Source organism: Cebus imitator, unplaced genomic scaffold (assembly GCF_001604975.1).
Source record: "Cebus imitator isolate Cc_AM_T3 unplaced genomic scaffold, Cebus_imitator-1.0 Scaffold17, whole genome shotgun sequence".
Classification (NCBI taxonomy): domain Eukaryota; kingdom Metazoa; phylum Chordata; class Mammalia; order Primates; family Cebidae; genus Cebus; species Cebus imitator.
In genome coordinates, this window is record NW_016107332.1 from 6929795 (window position 1) to 6952372 (window position 22578).

The 22578-nt window shown below is 35.4% G+C and overlaps 1 protein-coding gene across 50 annotated transcripts in view; it reads left to right on the top strand.

Annotated features, from left to right (window-relative positions):
- Positions 1-22578, top strand: part of ANK2 (ankyrin 2) — a 568766-nt gene that overhangs the window by 483838 nt on the left and 62350 nt on the right. For 25 of the 50 annotated variants that reach the window (XM_037731960.1, XM_017510194.2, XM_037732008.1 and 22 more), the window contains 4 exons: positions 4826-4898; positions 13347-13491; positions 19438-19540; positions 20256-20359. In XM_037731960.1, coding sequence (XP_037587888.1) covers positions 4826-4898; positions 13347-13491; positions 19438-19540; positions 20256-20359 — 425 coding nt within the window. Of the gene's footprint in view, positions 1-4825; positions 4899-13346; positions 13492-15772; positions 15785-19437; positions 19541-20255; positions 20360-22578 lie in introns of all 50 variants that reach the window. The other 25 variants (XM_037732037.1, XM_037732066.1, XM_037732097.1 and 22 more) reach the window with 2 other exon arrangements.

The following is a 22578-nucleotide window of genomic DNA, read 5'->3' on the forward strand; positions in this document are numbered from 1 at the left end:
TTTTTTGAGACAGGATCTCATGCTGTTGCCCAGGCTGGAGTGCAGTGGTGCTATCACAGCTTACTGCAGCTCAGTTGATTCTCCCCCCTCAGTCTCCAGAGTAGCTGAGACTACTTGGGAGTAGTAGGTGGGCATATGCCCCACTCCCAGCTAATTTTTGTTTTGTTTTGTAGAGATGGGGTTTTGCCATGTTGTCCAGGCTGGTCACAAACTCCTGGGCTCAAATGATCCACCTGGCTGGGCCTCCCAAAGTGCTGGGATTACAGGCATGAGCCCAGCCCTGTGTATTTTCTTAAAGAGACCTACTTAGTGCAGAATCTTTTTAAACTTTTGACATGTGTTTTCAACCTGTGATAATTGTCTCAATTACATCTAATTGGGTATAACGTTATATTAATATATATGATTGGTATGAATATGTTTAGAAACAGAAACAAGTTTAGCTTGAACTCCACCGATGGAAGCCATGGGTATGGCCATTAAAAGGTAGCATCATAACCAAGATTACTCAGTGCACTGTGGTGACTTAGTGAATATGTGATATAAATGTAGTTGCTGGCCAGGGGGTTTGGCTGAATGAGGGTTGGCTAAGTGAAGATCAGTTAAGCACACATTTTATTTTGCATAGAACAAATCCAGGTACTGTCTACCATTTATAAAGCAGAAAGTTAAGAACTCCTAGTTTATTTTCTGTATTTTCCATCTTATGCTTAACAATATAAATTCATTATTAAATCTCTCATCCATCTATTATATCTTATTTCTTTTGCCTTATTATCTGGTTTAATTATATTCCATTAAACTTGTACCTAGTATCCTACTCTTTTAACTTTTAAAGTAGTTTCTAATCTTGACCATAATATCTTAGATTCTGTAGCAGATGTCCATGATCATTTCGTTATAGCCTTGTTCTCTGTGTACATTATAGCCTTGTTCAGAGGTAGTTGCATAAAACCATATTTATGTTTAAATAATCAAATTTTCAAAGGACATTTTGTTTAAAAGGAAAATATGTATTCATTTCCTGTTATGTTATACATAAGTAGGATTTGTCATCCATTCAACAAATATTTATTGATGGCCTTCTAAAGGTCAAATACTCTCTCATGTATAGTTGCTATTATATTTACCACGTTGCATATAGAGGCTATTTTTAGTATCTATACAGAAAAATATCTATGACCAATATCATCACAGCGTATTATTTTTTCTGTTGCCGCATATGTTTGCTGGTAATTCTGATAGCATTCAGTGACCAAACTGAAACAAATTATTATTACTACTCTTCCGAGTACAAAGGAAATGTGGTCCCATTATCAGCACCTGAAAATAGAAACTGCGACTACCAGGCAATGAAACTTAATCATTTAAAAAGTATTTCCAGCAATTATTTTCAAACAGAGAAGCATATCCTTATTGAAATATTTCTATGAAGGACAAATACTCTAAAACATTTGTGCAAAAGTTAACTTTCTAATGCACTCTGATATAGTAGACAGCCTATCACATTTTTAAATGTTCCCAAAAAGTTGAATAAAGGGCAGGAGCGGTATCTCACACCTGTAATACCCGTACTTTGAGAAGCCAAGGTCAGCCTGGTTCGAGACCAGCCTGGCCAACATGCTGAAACCCTGTCTCTACTACAAATACCATAATGAGCCAGGCATGGTGGTGCGCACCTGTAATCCCAGCTACTCGGGAGGCTGAGACAAGATAATTGCTTGAACCTGGGAGGTGGAGGTTGCAATGAGCTGAAATCACACCATTGTACTTCCATTCTGGGCAATAAGAGCGAAATGCCACCTCAAAAAAAAAAAAGAAGAAAGAAAAGAAAAGAAAATTTGAATAAGAAGTCATAGTAGGGTAATCTCTATCTTATATTTTAAACGCAAATCATTTTCCTACAATTTGTACACTTTCCCTAACATAGGAAAATGAATCTCAAATTGAGCTGCACAATAAACCCACCTAAGGAACTTTAAAAAAAAAAATACCCTGGTCCCTGTTATAGCTGGGCCTGATTCCTATGGATTTTGATTTAATTGGTTCATGATGGGACCAAGTAACAATATTTTTAAAATTATTCTAATAATTGTAATATGTAGCTGTAGTGGAATACCACTGATATAGAACATAGGTTCTAATTTCCATATTAAATTTCTAAATTAAAATGTATAATATTAAAATAATAATCAAATTGTAACAGAGTCTTTTTGAGTTTGTTCATTCAACAAATACTTATCAACCACTATTATTCTCCAGATTTTTGGATGGATACTTTTGATTTTCCTGCAGCATTTACTTTCAGTGAATAAGACACAGAATAAAACCATTTAAACATCACTAGAAATATGCAGGCAAGCTGAATTTACAACCCTTGTCTCCAATGGTGCTTTCATATGACCAGCAGGAGACTTCCTTTACTTTCTCTGTTTCTTCCTGTCTTTTAACTAAAATTCCATTCAAAAAACAATCCGTTTCATCATGATGTGGATTTTAAATTTATTTTTTGCTTAATTTGGTATCGTCAAGTTTTTGATACATTATTTGAAAAGCTCCTACTATGTTTTAGGTGCTGTGGAAACAATCTTCCTCTAAAATGACTCACAGTCTCACGTGGAGGCAGATAAGCAGAGAGGGCACACACAGTGCGTGGCGTATGACACAACACACATGCTGCTCTAGGAGTACATAGCAGCAGATAAACACAGTTAAACAGACATTCACTGGGGAGGATCGGGGAATGTTTCTCCAGGAAAGTCACATCTAACCTGAGCCAAGAGAAGAGAGGAAAGAAAATTTCTGGTAAACGAAAGAATATGTGGAAACACTCAGAGGCAAAAGAGAACACGACCTGTCAAAATAAAGGCAGCTTAACATGATCATAGCATGGAATGAGAGATGAGGCTTTGCTACGTCTCCCTTTTTACTGAATCACAGAGCTCTTCTGAGCCAGTTTAATCAGTTTTCTGAAGAAAATGAGGAGCTGCCCAGAAGCTCATGCAGTATCGCATTATGATCACTTCCCCTTAACACACAGATATTATATATGTATATAGTCAGAGTTACTCAGTTGAATTTGATTAACCAGTTGAATTTCTTTGTAAATATATTTGAAGTTATCTACTGCTTTTGGAAAGAAAAGAATTGATGATAGGTTTATTATAGCCACTCAAATAATTCTGTAATGTTTGTGTCAAAGCCTAAAAAACTACACAACCTATTTTTTGTACTTTGGTGGCTTTGGTTGAAGATGTTACTTTTATGTCAAGGGATTCATTTTATTTTTTTTTTAAGTTTCCATGACAGTGTCAATTCATGCACTTAATATATTTTCAATACAGAAACTGAAGGTGTGAATTTGAGACTCAATAGTCTTTAGGTGATGCTGAAAATAATGAGATTTGGATTTTTATCTTTTTGGGTACATGTGTCTTTTATTTATTTATTTTAGTTGGCAAATAAAAATTGTACATATTTATGGTATACAACATGATGTTCTGATATACACACACATGCACATTGTGCAATGGCTAAATCAGGCTAGTTAACGTATCTATTACCTCCACATACATATCCATTTTTTGTGATGAGAGCACTTAAAATCTACTCTCAGCAATTTTCAAGTATACAGTACATTGTTATTAACTATAGTCTCCATGTTTTACAATAGATCTCTTGAATTTATTATCCTGTCTTATTAAAATTTTGTATCTTTTAACCAACATCTCCCTAATGCTCCTCCCACTTCCTTTTCCAGTACCTGGTCACCATCAGGTGTCTATTCTCTGCTTCTGTGAGTTTTTTAGATTCCACATATAGGTGAGATCATGCAGTATTTGTCTTTCTAGGTCTGGCTTATTTCTGTCATTTAAACAAATTCTGGTATATCTCGTGTCTAAAATAGTGCCAAGCATGCAGTAGACATTCAAAATGTTCCATTAAAAAAGTCCAGAGGCTCTTCACTTTTAAGATGCGTTTAATATTGAGTTACAATAATCATAATAAATCATACTAGCTAATATTTATTGAGTACCAACATAGGTCAAGCACAGTTTTTAGAGCTCTTGCATATATTACATAATTTAATCTTCATTTTATGAAGTACTTTTCTATCCTTTATTTATAGTCGAGGAAATTGAGGCACAGATAGGTTAGGGGACTTGCTGAGGCCTTGTAGGTAATAAATGATGAAGTTAGAATTTGAACCCAGACAGCTAGACTCAGATCCTTGTCTCTTATCCTTACCCTATACATCAGGAATGAAAGGTGGTGGATCTGACAACCATGGAGTGCTGTTGCATAAGGCAAATAAGCAACAAACCAGAACCTTAGCCCACTGAAATATTATAGAGATAATTTGATCCTCTGAGCCCAGAAGAGATGTGTCATATTTTCTACCCAAAGAGTTTATGTCTTTCACATTATTTATAGCTTCTTTTCTAATGGCTTTGCTTTTAATACACTGCATATGCTCATTGCTTCTTTTTAAAGCTTTTCTGGAAACATCAGTTCATTTTAGGGAAACTTTGAAAACATCAATCTGCTTTCTCAATATAGTTATTATTAATAATGCCATTGCTAAGGAATTTGTTTTTCAAATGAGAACTCAAAGAACTTTTCTGGTATAAATGATAATTTATCTTCACAAAGAACAAATGAGTTTTCATGAAAGCAAACTTCCAAAATATACACGTGGAAAAGATGCAGTAGTCCCGGCTTGACGGCTTGCTGCTGCTATTGAGTATGGCCTCCTCTGTGATGCTTTTCATCTTTTGTTTACTTTTGTTTTCAACATGAACTTTAATGATTTTTGTTTTTCCAGACTATTACAGAAAAACACAAACTAAATGTTCCTGAGACGATGACTGAGGTTCTCGATGTTTCTGATGAAGAGGGTAAGACTTCTATTCAATCTTCTACGACACCTGTCATGTTCTTACACAAGGGCAAGTCGTCCTTTGTTTCAGAAACCAAGCTGGTGATATGGATGACAGAATCTTATAATTTAAAGTCACTTTTTCACCTTTGTTTCAATACATTTACTTTTGCCATGGCAGCAGGGGCCAGGGGGCAATTCTGTCTGATTAGTATATTTTTTTCTGATATTATCTCTTTTTCTGTGTGTGTTTGCATTTTTTTTTTTTTTTTTTAAGACAGAGTCTCACTCTGTCACCCAGGCTGGAGTGCAGTGGTGTGATCTCTGGTCACTGCAACCTCTGACTCACTGGTTCAAGCGCTTCTCCTGCCTCAGCCTCCTGAGTAACTCAGATTATAGGCATGCGCCATCATACCCAGCTAATGTTTTGTATTTTTAGTAGAGATGGGGTTTCACCATGTTGGACAGGATAGTCTCAATCTCCTGACCTCATGGTCTGCCTTCCTCAGCCTCCCAAAGTGCTGGAATTACAGGTATGAACAACCATGCCCAGCCTCTTTTTCTGATTAATATTTTTTTCTGATATTATCTCTTTTAACTAGCATTTATAGTTAGGTTATCAAATAATATGACTGGAAAGGGTAAAAACTGTATTATAGCTATATAATAACACAATTGTTATTAAAATCTGTTTTAATTGTATTAAAAATCTTTTTTTATTCAAATGCCTTTGAGTAAAGTCTTTAAAGTATACTCCATCAATGAGTATTCTTCATCAATTGAGAAATCTCTGTATTCTGGTTGGTTCATATGTGCAGAATATATTTTAAGTCCAGAGGAAAAGAGCCCAGAGAAAAAGAGAAGGTTTAAAAATAGTACAGCAGGAAGCAGTACAAATTCAACATAAGAATGTATTACTTAAGTCAGAAAATATGCCCCCTATAGTTTTAGAGCTGATAAAACATGATCTAAGGCAATGGCTTCCTAAGTCCCGGGAATCCTGGTGTTCTAAAAGGAGCAGTGGGGACTGCCTGGAGTGGGTGTGGGACATTGTGCTAGAGCTGGAGATGGGCCAGTAGGGTGCCTAGCTCCCTATCTCTACTTCAACTAGAGTTGCTGACTTTTCTGCATTTTGTATCTTGAATTTCCATGTAATATTCCATTCAGACTAAAAAAATCTACTAAAAAGTCATGAAAGCAGCATATAAGATTTGCAAGCATTTTTTTATGAGAAGATAGAAAAAAGAAAGAAAGAAACATGCAACCAAATTTCAGTAGTGCAACTATTGTTCCAATGTACATGATTGAAAAACAATTTCCATATATGTACATGAAAAATGTATGTTTGAAAAAGTATTTCTGTTAGGAATGGCACTAAGTTTAATACCAATTGCTTTTACAGAGAAATATTAAAGATGTTTCTTTAGGTTTTTCAAGATAGAATCCTAAGGTAAAACTTTACATTGAGATGTCCTTATTTAGAAAAAACTTGTTGAATCACCTATTGGTAATAGGTATTGAATTTTCTCAGCTTTTATAAGAATTTATGACAAGAATGAACAAATATTGGATCAAAATATTTTTATGAGTAAATTCAAAGGGATTCGCAAAGCTAGCAGTTCCAAGTATTTAGTATAATTTTATGTTCTATGTTAGTACCTGCCAACTAATTCTCAGTATTCCTATATGCATATTATATTTTGTTTTGTGGGATCATCTTTCTTATCTTTACTTGTGTGTTGAACAGCTCTTAAGCAGTTTGGTGACCACTTTATTGATGGGGAGGCACTTAGTGATTCAGGTACCATTAGAAGAAATTTTTGGAGTGAAAGCTTTTCTTTGTTTTTAATTTTTCTTAACTGGATAGAACAACTTGCTTAAATTTGTGTGCCTAATACTAATCTTTTTCTTTTGAAGTTGCATGTTTGATATGAGTGGAATTGTATATGTGTGCATTTGAGTATGTGGATTTTATTAACTTAGAAGCTTAAAGTTATGAATTGTTTATACTGTTAATGATTTTGCAGCTATTATTGAGACCTACAAACATAATTATATAATCTAGTGAACATTGTATAATTGTTTTTTTGCAACTAATATCTTTTCTTAGAATCTAAATTCAGAGAAAAGTAATTCTTTGGTCAGTTTTCATTGAGCTAGCATGAACATGATAATAACTAAAATCACTTGAATGCAGTTTATATTCTTGGTTGATGATATATTTCAGGTGTGATTAAAAATATATTAATAGTTATAATGTGATTTTTAATATAGCTAAGAATAGAAATAAAGTAACATTTAAAAATTATTTAGGGTGAATTTGGCATATAAGGAAAAATGAATAATGTAAGATATTTTATCTAGTAAGAAGTTTCCAAAGTACACATGGTATCACTTTTGCAACTCTATTATATGAAAATTTAAATTTATAAATCAGATAAATTGAATAGTGATTACTTAATTTAAAAATAGCCCTTTATTTAGAAAATAATTGCTGGAGAATTCCATTAGTACATTTAAAGTATTTAATATTGAGTTTATTAAAAGAAAACCATTTACACAAAATAGCCTTTCAGATCTGTCTATTATATTAAATGAGATGAGTTATAACATTCTGTAATTTTATTATTAAAAATGTTATATATTAAATATTGTTGGTGGTAAGAACTCCTGGTTCATGGAGAATATTGGTGAATGACCAAGATTGTCTTTTGTGTTAAGAGAAGTACAGTTTTAGATATAGCCAAAAACTTCATAACATTTCTTTCCCAGATGAAAATTCAAGTTGAATAATTTTCATGTAAAGAATCTAGTTGCGTATTGATAAGTAACCTTTTCATGGAAGGAATTAGTATAAACGAAATTGGCTGGTTGACATTGCCAATGCCAACCTTTAAAGTTTTGTGAGGTTAATATGTTTTTATGAAACCTGATATCATCCCATGGACGCAATGCAACATGTGTTTGAAAATTGTTAGCTTATCCCTGTTTCCTCTACAGTCTGTTGTTTTATTAGTAGTAACAGTGTACTGATACCCAAAAAGAGTATCCAAACTCTTGCCATTAAGGATGACGCTATGTTTAATACTAATAGCTTTTAAGGAGAAATATTAAAGATGTTTCTTTAGTTTCTTCAAGATAAAATCGTAAGGTAAAACTTTACATTGAGATGTCCTTACACTGAGATATCCTATCAGGCTAACTTGCTGTATACATATAAAGTAATCCATAATATCTACTCATGAATCCAATTAACAAATAGTGAATGTGGTGTTATTGATGTTATTATAGAGCGTGTGGAACGCTCTATAACTGGTGCACAGTGGAATCAAAGGTGAGCATGAGGCATGCCTTTAGGAAGCCTATGTGGAGAAATAATGTATATATTAAAAGAGATATAATGGAAGGCACTATGTTATCCTTTTCATGTCCACTTGGGGAGATCAGGAGATAGATATACCTAACACAGTCTCATTAACGTGCTGAGAGATGACAGATTAATAACAGGGTACACATATTTTAGGGATTAGATAAGGAACAGTATGGGAAAGTCTTGAGATAGGAAAGTACAAGAGAGAGAGAGAGACAGAGTGGAAAAATCCTCCAGTCATTTGGTTTGCTGATGCATAAAAACATACCAGGCTTTGTTGTGGACTGTTTGAATTCTTAGCTGAAAAGTCTGGGAAACAGGATACCTTAAATATCTCAGTTAATGATTAAAACATTTAAATCTGGTTTTATAAAGATTTAACCAGCAGGGGTACACAGAAGGAGTTTATTGGGAAGAACCTGGAAGGAAGCAGAAATCTAAGAAAAGCGAAAACATTTACTAAACCTCTATAATGCTAGGTCCATGCCTCATTTAATCTTCATACCATCCCTGTGACACAGGCTGTGAATATCCTTCCATATATTTTTTTTTTCAGGTAAGGAAAGACTTATTTTTGGAGAACAAGGCCTAGACACATTAAGTAGTTTGTTCAATGGCATGCAGCTATTAAGTGGTGGGTATGGAATTGAAACCTAGTATTACTATTGTAATAGCACAGCCATGATATAAATAACATCCTTATGGAGGAATATGACAGTGAAATGCAAGGAAAAGACAGAACTGAGAATTCAGTCTAAGAGAATTATAGCATCCAGATTTAATCAAAGATGCGAAGGTAATCCTCTAAGTGCTCGTAGGATCATGAGTTGATCCCTGTCTTCACTGACTCAGCTTCCTGGCCATAAATGATGAGGTGGGGTCTGTACAACCAAAATGCCTATAGAGATGTGACTCACTTATGCCTTATTCTCATGGATTCATGAATAGATGGCTTGTTCATACATCTCTGCTAGTACTCTGGAATGACAGGTACTAGTAATCAAGAGAACGCCAAGCTGGCCGAGTGCTGGGATGAAATATAGAGGCGCCTTCTCCTTTGATACACTCACTTCTGTTGTGAACACTTAACACTTGGTGGGGCTCTTCATCTCAGGTTTCAGTCCTTTTTCCATATCTCAGCAGGAATAATATTTGCTTGAGAGGAAGTGGGTTCCACAACATTTCAGAGAATCTTCTTGCCAGTATTATGAGGGGTTATCAGGAAGGGGAGCCATTCCACTTTTTTTTTTCTTTGAGACAGAGTCTTGCTCTGTCACCCAGGCTGGAGTGCAGTGGGGTGATCTCAGCCCGGTGCAGCCTCCATCTCCCAGGTTCTTTTGCCTCAGCCTCCCGAGTAGCTGTGACTACAGGTGTGTGCCACTGCACTAATTAATTGTATTTTTAGTAGAGACTGGGTTTCACCATGTCGGCCTTGCTAGTCTCAAACTCCTGACCTCAGACAATCCACCTGCCTCGGCCTCCCGAAGTGCTGGGATTATAGGCATGAGCCACCGCTTCTGGCCACCATTCCACTTCAAGTTATTCCCATGCTATTAAGACCTGTGTCCTACAGGGGTTAAATACACCACTCACTATCGATGAGGAATCTTATGGTTTCCAGATATCAAAACAATTGTACGTAAAAAGCCCGCAATACGCTGATGCTTTACAGTTAGTAGAGAAGAGTTTTCACAAAATTCTTTGGAAACATTGGAAAATAAAACAACAAGAAAAAGCTAAGTTATAAATCTGGGAATCATCATTCTATTAAGTGAGTAAGTAGGTAACGATCGGAAGTTATTCTAAATATAGGAAATAATAAAGAAATTCATTTTAGGTTTGTCCTATAATGTAAAAATAATAAAGGTTGCTTCTGGTTTTGTTTTGTTTTCACATCAAATAAGCGCATTGAAGAAAAGAAAGTACATAATGATTCTTTTAAAGCTGTCTGAGTTGTACAAAATTCTTTCCAAGTCTATTGCCACTCTACTCAAACAAATAAGAGCTAAAGCTTTTAATCTGAATATTATTTTAAATAATCTCTTCTCCCCTCTTGGCTTAGGCAAGGAAGTAGTTGTGCTATTTGCTCATGTAGGGAATTTTCAAAGAGAACTACATTAGTAAGGGGGTGGGTAAAGAAGATGAGCTCTGCTGTGGACATGCTAAACCTGAGATGCTTATAGAAAATTTAGGTGGAGAAGACCAGAAGGCAATTGAAATATAAATGTAGAGTTCATGAGAGAGGTCTGGGACCAATACAAACCTGTGTTTAACTAGTGGGACCTCTAAGTCCACATGATAATATGTGAAATAAAAAGAAAGGGCAGATTGAAAATAACAACATTTAAGAGAAGTAGAGACAGAAAAGACTCAAAGATGTAGGGCGAAGACCAGGAGAGATTTGTGTCAGAGAAGTTAAGAAGAATAGTTTTTAAGAAGAATAGTTTCTTAAGAAGAAATCACATCTCAGCCACTGATTAATTGCTGAAGTTAACAAGCCTCTGCTTGATAAGTTTGACCGTTGACAAAGAGGAGTCAGAATGTGAAATAAAGAAGGTCTAAGAATTAGGGAGAGAAGATACCATATTTCAAAGATGGCAGAAATATGGATGTTTTATCCATGGAAGGGGAAAGACATCATAGAATCTGTAACAGAGGAGAGAAGGTTGAAGATGAAGGGCCTAGCAAACAAAGTATCTAGGAAGATGAGAGGGGATAAGTCTTTGGAGGCAGGGATGGGCCAGCTTTGCACTAGCAGAAATCTTCTCACCCACCAAGGGAAGCAAGAATATGACTGTGTTATTTCAGGGGCTCATTAAATACATTTAAAGCTTTGATCTGTATGCAGAATTTTCTGGTTATATACCAACTTGGGTGATTTTTTTCAAAGTGATTTTTCAAATTCTGTTAGTTTCTACTTGGATTCACTTTCCATGTCTCACTGCTGATATGTACTACTGAATAGCATGATTAATACGCAACTATCTTTGAGAGAAATTTTATATAGCACTGACAAGATTAGTCCCCAGAGAGGTGCCTTTCCAGCTAATGCCAACACTGGGACAGGATTTAGACACTGCTTTCAGCATTTAGGTCAGCATCTAGGGACTTTGCTTCTTTGGATCATCTCTCTCTGAAACATAGTCAGGACATTGTCTATATATCTAGGGCCACCATAGGTGTATATAAAATACTAAAAACTTACTTTTAATGTCACTCAACTTAGCAGCTGCCTTAGGCAGATAGCATCATAACAAAACCATCAAAATGCACAAAATAAAGGAGAATGTAAAGGGCATTCATTCATCAACTTTCAGTGTAATCAGAGGTGGTTTTTTTTTTGGTGGTGGTGGTGTTGAGACAGGATCTCATTCTGTTGCCCAGGCTGGAGTGCAATGGTACAATCATGGCTCACTATAGCCTCGACCTCCTGGGCTCAAGGAATTCTCCCACTTTAGCCTCCCAAGTAGTTGGGAATATAGGCAAAAGTCACCATGACCAGCTAATTGTTTTAAATTTTTAGTAGAGACGAGGTCTAGGTGTTGCCTAGGCTGGTTTCAAACTCATGAGCTGAAGTGTTTCTCCTGCCTCACCCACCCAAAGTGCTGGGGTTACAGGTGTGAACCACTGTACCTGGCCAATCAGAGGTTTTTAATTTTTGACTTGTCATCAGCGTCATAAAATTTTGATATATTTGATTAAAAATATACTCTTCAAATGTCTTTCCATCTTCTAACAAGATTCTGTTTACACAGGAGCGGAAGGCTGGGTTCCTGTAGTTGATTTGCATGTTCTACCTGATCAAACACTGTGCCTTGCTCCTTCAGATGCGGAGTCACTCCAGCTAGACTCTCTTCTTTTACCTTTATCTTTCTAACGTTTTCTTTTTTCCCCCTTAAAAACCTTCCTCCCCTACCAAGGTATAACAAGAGTGAAAGATAGATGGGAGAAATAAGAAACCTTGAAATGTAGGCCCTATTTTATTAAGGGGTTTTGAGGATTTTTAAGAACCAAGAAGTTAAAGCTTATTTGAGTTATATTTATTCCCTGTGACCGTCTTAGCTGCTGAGAGACAGCAGTGAGAACTGGCAAATTAGGAGAAGCAAGATGAAATGCAAAAGCAAACAGACTTTGAGGAAGGATGAGATGCCTAAAGCTGAGTAGTATTCAGAATTTGGTGCTGGAATTTTTGGGAGTAGGGATGGAGTAGGAGAGTGGGGGAAATAAAGAGAGAGTATATAAGCAGACTTTTGGTTTTTATTATTATTATTTTGTATTTTTTGACACTAGTCTCTCACTGTTGCCCAGGCTGGAGTGCAGTGACACAATCTTGGCTCACTACCTTCACCTCCTGAGTTTAAGCAATTCTCCTGCCTCAGCCTCCCAAGTAGCTGGGTCTACAGGCACATACGACTGTACCCAGCTAATTTTTGTATTTTTAGTAGAGACAGGGTTTCACCAGATTGGTCAGGTTGGTCTCAAGTTCCTGACCTCAGGTGATCCACATGCCTCAGCCTCCCAAAGTGCTGGGATTACAGGCGTGAGCCACTGTGCCCAGCCAACTTCTGGTTTTTAAATAATCTTTTTGGCTTTTCTAAGGGATCCATAATGTGCAGCTTGCATTGTGCTTGTATTATGTGACAGATTCTGTATTTAACCATTCCCTTCACTTTTTCATGAATAAGAATAGATGTAGTCTTCTGAAATGTTAATAAAACCCGTATTTTTTTCTGAAAGTAATGTAGGCTTAATCCTAAAGCAGACTATGCCTATGTTTTGGTAAATCTATAGTTAGAATTCATCTTAGAAGTTTTTTCTCCCAGAAGTAAACAATGAGTGGTATCCAAACTTAATATTAAAAGAATTAAAATTCAAGTGATTACTTTTTCTTGGCAAGTAGTAAGAAAATCAATCAAATATTGCATCTCTAAGTTTTAACACTGTGTAGTTGTTTGCTGGTGTTCTGTGTTCTAGTGTGCAGTGCAGTTTCATCAATGTCAAGGCAATGATGTTGGTGCATTTCACAATCATGATTATATTTTGTGGTTGATATTACATTCAACAAATAATCCTCCTTCTTCCTCTGATTGTTTCAAGGTGATGACACAATGACAGGTGATGGGGGAGAATACCTTAGGCCTGAGGACCTAAAAGAACTGGGTGATGACTCACTACCCAGCAGTCAGTTCCTGGATGGTATGAATTACCTGCGATACAGCTTGGAGGGAGGACGATCTGACAGGTATCTCATAAAGCTTATACTTGATATCAGCCAGAAGTATCTGCAACATATTTTTCTGATGATGATAAAAATGTAGATGCAATTACTGAGCACTTAATAGGTACCTTATTAATCTCAGAAGTTAGCATGCTATGTTATTCCATTCTCTAACAACTTTAAGACGTGCCCATTTTAAAGACAAAAAAAACTAAGGCCTAGGAAGATAAAATAACTTGACAAAATCAAACAACTAGTAAGAAGCAAACCCATCATAAATAAGAACTCTTATCGTTTAAATGTGGTGTTTTTAATCACTGGCCACTTTTTCCTCAAAAGGACAATTTTGCCTTACAGACATTCTTACTGAGAGGTATCACAGACACTTTAAATACTCTCCCACCCCCGCTTTTTTGTTAGTGACATAATTTCTGTGAATAAAGTATGTTGTGAGGCTGAATTAAAAAGAAATACATTCAGAACAAAACTACCTGAAACTGACTTTTTCATGAAAAAGAATCTGAACAGAATCTCACGAGAGCCTGGATACAGGAGAAAATTGGAGCAAAATCTGAGGGATCCCAGTGTTAATAGACAAATCTGGGAGGTTTATATGATATTCTGAGATATATGATCAGTGTTACTTTTTGTTATTATTAAGTAGTACTACTGGCACTTGTTATATTTTGACGCAAGTTAGGTAATAACATTCTGTGGTTCCTCATGGAAAGTATGACTAATAAGTGAGGCCATGAGTATGGATGTCATAGCTAGGCACAGTGGCATGTACCTGTAGTCTCAGCTACTTGGGAGGCTGAGGTTGGAGGATCACTTGAGCCCCAGAATTTAAGTTCAGCCTGGGCAGCATAGCAAGACACTGTCTCTTAAGACAAAAAATAGAGTAAGTTTGTCCATGTAGTGTAATGTGTTCTGCTAATCAATAATCTCAGGTTTATAATTTTAAAGTTGGCTCCATTATAAGCTATTTTATGAATATCCAGCATACTTAGAGTCTAAGAAATAAATATCTTAAAGAGTAATAGAGTCTAAGTGCATAATGAGCAAAAACAAACTTTTCTTGGGCTTTTTCCCTGAGCACCAATGCCCCATTCCACTATCTTTTTTTTTTTTTTTTTTTTTTCTTTAGCAAGATAGGCTTGCTACTTCATAGCTTAATGGGATGGGAAAGGGTGTAGGCTAGTGGTACACATAGAGGGCCACCAAAGCCCTGAGGCTCCAGGTTACTGGAAAAGATGAAACCAAACTGAGACCAAATGATGAGTAATAATGCTGAGAAAAGGTGTTAAGCAAAGGCTCGTAGGGTGTGTAAGAGAAAAGGGAATGCAGTGATGCTGGAGTGTAAGTGTGGAGGATGGGGAATTATATTTGCATAGTGGGTAGATCCTTCTGCCAGTGAGAAGGAGGATGAATTTTATAGGAGAGTTTCAAAGAGCTAAACCTGGAGATTGCAATCATTCTGAGAAGCAATTGTGCGTGTATTCACTGCAGGTGCCGTAAGAGTACTTGCACTCTAACCTTGGTGAGAGTCATGGAGAGAATTTCAGAAATAAAACATTTGAAAGTTTTTTGAGACATGTCTAGGAGGCAAAACTAGTCAGATTTAATGATGAATTTCCTGAGTCAGGTGAAGAAGGGGAAGGAGATTAAATTGACACCTTGGCTTCAATAACTCAGATAAAGGGTGTTCTCAGAAGGAGGAGCCCCTCTGGAGGTAGGAATAGAAGAAGGGACTGGTGTTCCATAAGCCCTCTTGATACATTGATAGATTTGTACCTTATACTCTGAGATTCTTAAAATATTTCAAATTTCAATAGAATGTAATGTTTATGGCATTGCACAAATTGATGATAATCTGTGACTAGTCATACTGCTGTCAACCATAAAGCTTCTATTTTTTGCATGGTCTTACTTATTAAGAATAAGTACTTGATTTGACCTATTTCTCTTCTTTCAAAGTACTTAGGTTGAGGAAGAATTTAGAATAATACTTTCTATAAAACAGGATGGATGGGTCAAATGTTTCTACTTAAATTCCATACTTTTCAGCACATGAGGTCAGGGGACATGAAACAAACAGACATACTGTGTTCTCCAGGTCTCCGCTTGCATTTTTAGATCACCAGATGTATTCACCATTTCCAAATCAGAATTGCAGGCAGCATCTCATTTCCATGGTCGTCTTCTTTTATTTTTAATTTTGCTTAGGCAATTCAATATAAGTTACCTGTTTTCAGTGACCATTTTTTCCTTTGCATTGTGTCTTTATTTGAATTGCTTTCACTAGTACCATGCCCAGGTAGGTATTAACAGAGCATGGAAACAAGCCCTCCCTGGATTTATCCACATTTCCCTGCCCATTGCTCAACCCGTGTGTGTGTGTGTGTTGCTGGGGGAGGGTGCTTATATTCTAGAATTATGGATTTATTCTAAAATAAAGATTTTTATATGTTAAAATGAATAACTAGCTGAGCTAGAAGAGGTGGATATTATGATTAAAATGAAAATCTGTGACATGACCCAGGTATGGCTTTGTTTCAACTATCACAGCTCCACCTTGTGGTTGATAACACATTAGCATGGCTTACCCCAAACAACCCCAATTAGCCTATGTATAGTTGGAGAAGATAGAAAAAATAACCTGATACCTAAAATATACATAGATATGGAAGAATACAAATGCATACAATTTAATACAAATTAAATACAAATATAACCAAGTTATGATTAGTTGGATTCCATGTCTGTTTTATTTTATTGTTGCTTACAAATTAAAAATGCTTTCCAAATTGAATATAAAATGCTAAATAACAATGAACCACAGAAACTTCTTCAGGTTTTAAAACAAATTCATTGAAAATTTTGGATTTCTACTTGTTCAATAAAGTTTGCAACTCCACTAATTGAATGTTTAATAAATATTACAGTTTACCAAGATAGTAATTATTATACTTTTCAATAAAATTACACTTTTCTACCACCTATTTGTTCAGAAAGCAGTTGTACCGTAGTCCAATAAAAAGTATAAATTAAGACCATAAAAAAACCCGTATCACATCCCCTAGCTGAACAGCAAATAAAACTTTACACTTCTATGGCTATGTTATTATACATTTATTAACTGAATAGCAGAAGCATTGACTTAATGAAAAATTGGTGATTGTATTGGAAAATATTTAAACTTGTTTTTAATGTCTTAAATAAGAGTGAACATTTTCTGACCCAAGGACTTAAATTATTCCAGACCTTTGTTGTGCTGGTTATATGATTTTAGTGAGAATAATTCTTCAGTTATATTATTTTAAAGAAAATATTCTTTTAGAGAGAATAATTTCTCTGCTGTTGGAATAGTCTGTTTTTATTTCATTTAAGTAGATTATATGATATCATTTTTTTCAAAAGCAGTTAGAAACTGTACACATTGATTAAACAACCAATTAATATTTCAGAAAGCAGCAAGCAAGTAGAGGAAGTTAAAACAAAACTCAGAGAAAGGTAGAGGCACTCCGATATATGATTTTGACTTATTGATTCTTGCTTCCTCTCTCTGTCCAACTTTTCTCACTTTCTGTATACATATCCTCATGTCATTCTCTAATCAATTTTTTGTGGTCAGATGTCACTTTGTTTCCTTCTTTCTCTTCTTATCTCTCTGTATTTCTTTTTTGTTGGAGTTTTAGGAAAGACAAAGATCACCAGCACCTCTCTGTTACTCTCAGTACAAAACCAATTTAGAGAAAGACTCAGGTATCCACGAAATGGATATCAAAATTTCACTTTTATGACTGATACACTGATTGCAAAGTGTGGCTTTACTTTTGTAGCCCAATGGGCTCTTTAATAACACATTCCTGAAATAGATAGACTGGTCTACTTAGCCATAGTCACTCCCTGAGAGTGGCAGTTGAGACTTCATTCATTCTTTCAAAGTTTAGACATTTGCAATCTGGCAGCCACATCACAAGGTTTTATTCGAGGTACCATTATTTGCCATTCAGTTTGTTCTCATTCAAGCTAAATTTCCATTTTCCCTTTTGAGACCAGTGTTTCTGCTATTCCAGAAGATGGTTGAGTCCATAGACAAGCTGTATTGGAAATAGAAGAGGTTTGCTCCTCCACTATTTTCCCTTCCTTGGCCAATTTCAAAACAAAATAAAGGTAAATAGAATTTAAGAGTTGCTGGTCTAGTGCACCAGGTACAAAACACATCCAAGTGAATCTTAGCTATCTTTGTCATTTACAGCAGGAAAAAACTCATCCATTCCCCCAACTGAGACAGGCTTTTGCCGAGATTAAACTTTTTCCCAATAATTTGATTTCCCATCAAAAGCTAAATGTAAAACCAGATGTCATACAAACAGCCTCCAATTGCTGGAGCTAAAACTCTTGTTGATGAAATTATTAAGGCTCTGTCAAGAGCCTCAATCTTCTCCAAGAGCCTAATAACATAAAATAGCTAATTCTCAAGTTATATTTAGATTTTGTTTTATTATAAACACAGGTTTATGTATGTGTAAACACATAGGATCAGACAATCAACTCCTTTTATTCATGTCACTTACCCTTTAAGACTTTTTTTTTGGAATATACCTACATGTACAGTAAGACGGAGGAGGTCCTGGATAACTGTGAATTACCTACAAAGTGATGACTCCATCAAAGACAGTTGATGCTGGCTATATTGACACCTCATACATATGATAGCACATGGCTTACAAAATTAAATATACTTGCAAAATGAAGACAGTTTCTACTAATAAATATGCTAATTTAACATTTAGTCCATAATTCTATAGTGCTTCATTAGCCAAACACCTACTAGCTAAAAGTAAATGAATGTTTGCTTCTATAAATATTGTGAAAGCTTGCATATCTCTTTTTTTCCCTTATGGGCTTTGGGCTAATATTTTGAACACAGATACTTGAACTATACTGTATAAAATATAGTTTATTTAAGATATCAATCTGTCCTTTGAGTTTACAAATTGATTTAAAAGGAATGAGCTTGCATCTATGCAAATGTCAAGTTTTACCTATTACATTTGAGTATGTAATTTAGAACTTCAAAATTCAGACTTTTCAAAAATGTAATGCATGGTTTATCAAGGCCTAAATCCCATTTTGAAGCAAAACCTCACTTTTGGTCCGTGGCCATTGGCCATTTGTCTTTGTGCTGGCAGGTGTGTCTGTGTTCTGGGCTGGAGCTTAGAAACCATTTCTTGTGCTCATGCATCTCATCACCACAGCAACCAACACTCTGGAGCTTCACTCACCACATACAGGACATGCACAGGGGACAGTGCTCTCGTTTGAAATAATAGCATTGTTGGAGTCACCAGAGACAAACAAGAGGAACTTCACTTCCGCAGGAAGCATGCTTCTGGCCACAGTCCATTTCACTCTGTACCTTCCAGGGGAATGCACCAACATTCAGTCATTCACAGTTCAAAGAGGAGGAGAAAGAGGCATGGAGAGAAAATGGAAACTAATGAGTGAAAATGAAACTGGGCTTTCATTTTGTTCTTCTCTCTGAGGGCTGTCTACTTTCCTCCTAATATTTTTCTTAGTTGCAGGGAGATTAACATTTAGCACACATTTAAGCAATCTATCCTGGAATTATTTCCTGTGAGAATTTCTTGTACTGGCAGTAATAAACTACAGTTGCTGGTTTCAAACATTTCTGGAAAGAAAATGAATCAGATTAGGAGTATCAAATTTTAACTTCTGGATTCCCTTGTGCTCTTGCCATTGAGCGGTAGGAACCTGTCAAAGGATGTGTTAGTTTAGCTGTTGAACAAAAAGGTAGGACAACACAGAGACTTGTGTCCCCCTGGAAGTTGCGCTGTTAGCTAATAGCACGCTTTTTTCACTCTCCTGCTCGGCTCATCATTTTGTCATCCCAACCCTACTACCGCTGTTGGTATATGCCATGGCCTCCTGCCCACCTACCAGCCTTCGATCCTTCAGTTCCGACAGGTCTCACACTCTGAGCCATGCCTCCTACCTGAGGGACAGTGCTGTGATGGACGACTCAGTTGTGATTCCCAGCCACCAGGTACGTGACATTTTTTCTTCATGCCTTTGCTGTCTTGAGAGCTTTTTAACATTATCAGATGCTAGAAATGTCCTGAGGAAGTTTTTAATTCTCCCCAAAGTCATTCTGAATTTGGTTAACAAGCTAGGATAAGAGATTTGAGGGTTTTCCTAAAACATGAAAAATGTTCACTAGATGTTTTCCAATGAGCAGTGTTTTTCTGAAAAAGCATCCTGCTTATTTCTTCAGCTATACTGAATTCTTCTGTGGAGATTATATATAAACATTATTTTTTTAAAAACATAAAATCTTCATTAAAGGCAAAAGTGAGGTGGGGTACATTTAAGGTATAGGATGAATGCTACAGGTTAGGTTATATCTTTCAATATTTAAAATTGTTAGCTATGAGAAAGGCTTAAAGTTTATTTTGGAATATTTTAATTTTGGTTATGATTTTATCACTTTTGGTGGATTGGGTACAGGGAAATAGGTGGACACCTACTCTGTTCAAAGACAGTTACACAAATGTAATCTTATATAATCTATTTAATAATGGAATTTAAAAGAGAATGCATTTTAAAAGATTCATTGTAAATAATACATTGGTCTTATATTTTTTAATGAAAATTTTTCTAGGTAAGACCACTTTCCAGGGATGCCACTTTTTACATTTCATTATATTTTACTTTAATTGAAGCAAAGTGTTTTTATTCAATCCAGTGTCCTTTGTGTTTAGGTGTCAGCTCTAGCCAAGGAGGCAGAAAGGAATTCTTATCGCCTAAGCTGGGGCACTGAGAACTTAGACAACGTGGCTCTTTCTTCTAGTCCTATTCATTCAGGGTGAGTAAATCAATATTATGTATCCTGATTAAGAGGTAAAAAGAGATGGGCGTGAAAATAGCAGCTTTGTCCAGTAGCTTTAGCTGGTGGCTAGCTTTACAGTGGAGGTGCCCTTTGTTTAAACTTGTAAATAACATTGCTTTATCCAGCATAAACTCTGTATCTACACCAACAAACCAGCAAAAAAGGTTGAATTCAGCATTAAAAAACTGACTATTCTTTTAAAACAACTAGTAGAATGCGTCAAACAGCTTGCTACCTAACTGGAATGTACTGGTGGCCTTCCTACTATTCATGTACTATCTTTAAGACATCTTAAAAAGAGGAGCTGAATCATTTGATTTCCAGAAAATGTCTGTGTATTAGGATTACCTGATTGGTTCAATGAAATAACTGCCTTACTCAGATGTTAATGCATTTAAAATAATGTTACGGAAGCTTGAATCATGCAAATGTATAGAGGAGTTTATATATTATTTGAAGTAGGGATATAAACAAAAAGGGAAATTTGAATGCAACCAGTCAGGTTCTCAGCCGTCTTCTTAAAGTCATTCAGAGAGTATACACACCAGTGTTGAAGCAATGCTGCCTGTTTTTATTAGCTCATTAAAAAATAGGAGTTTGAGTCATGCTTTCAAACATACTTAAAGTTGTTCTTAAGGTGTTCAGTTGTGTGGAATATAAATTCCCTTAGGAATTTTAAATTATAAAACTCTTCAAATTTTTTCCTTACATATTAGTAGTTTCCAATAATATAGCAATATCATAATTATATATAAAATTTCTATTTTTATTTATTTTTAAAGCTCTATTTATATTCTATATATCAGAATGCAATATTTTTGTTTTAATTATTATCCCAAAATCCTAATCCATAAATCCCAGAACTATTTTGAAAAGTAGATCCTTTTTTATTTTTATTATTCTAAAATATTCTCCTTTCAGGAAAGAGTTCAAGATATTTTAGTTAAAAATTTTAGACTTCTTCAACCAATCTTCTACTAAGTAAAGGTTCATACAATAATATTAGTTATATACTTACTGAAAACAATCCTAATACTCTTTTCTTTGTTAAATAAGTAGAGGCTAATTTCTGATGGAAGAGTTATTAATGAGAATAAAAAAACACTTCATTCAAGTTTACTTACTTTAAAAAAAAAAAAAGCTATAAATTACTCAAAAAGTATAACATTGTATTCTGCTAGTAAACTTCTTCACAATGATAAGTAAGAAGGAAAAGAGGCCTGGATGTAGAATATTGAAAGAACATAGATAAGACTCTAGAAACCTTAATAAGGTGTTTAAAATTCATATGCAGCCTACAAAGTGATGAGATGATTTTAGGTAAAATGTAATTGACTAATAACTGAATTTACAAAAGAGTCAGTGCATGGCAATACTTCAGTTTTCAAAATGAATCATTTATATTTTAAAAAAGGAACTTTTGAAAGAAATTATTTCATTACTGAAAGGCAGCAAAATAGTCTAAATACCTCAATTACACCTCAGTTGTGTACAACTAGATACTATAAGTACTTATGGTGCATTACTTATAATGAACCAACAGCACCCAGTAGTTGCAGATGAATTACTTGTTAAGATAAAGATCTTTAAATTCATAGTCTTCAGTAAACCAGTTTTCCTATGAATCTCAAGCATTTAATACTGACTGAATAATTGTCAACATTAGCTGTGCATTAGAATCACCTAGGAGCTTTAAAAAATACTAGTGTCCCAGCCTCAACCCAGATAAATTATTTTAGAATCTCTGTTTTGGGGGGCCTGGCACTGATATTGTCTACAAGCACCAATAGTACAGGTGCTTTATATAAACTGTTAGGGAAAACTTTGCTTAATAAGGCTTTGGTTATTAGAGAGAGCTAGTTAATTAAGGTATACCTAGTTCTTGCAAATGTTCTTTACTTCTTCCATTCACTTAGGTATTCATTCTTCACCCATTTGTGCAATTCTACAAAATACCTGACATTGTGCCAGGTACTAAGGAAAATAGCTAAGTAAGATCTAGCTCCTGCCTTTAGAAAACACGCTATATGTTGTTATTTAAAGTTGGAAGACACCGAATCTGTAAAGAGAGGGAAACATGGTGGTTAAAAGTGTGCTTTGGAGTCAGACCTATTGGGATTAAATCCTGACACTAATAGTCATATGTGACACCAGACACAAGTTATGTAAAAATCTCTGAGTTTCAGTTTCCTTAT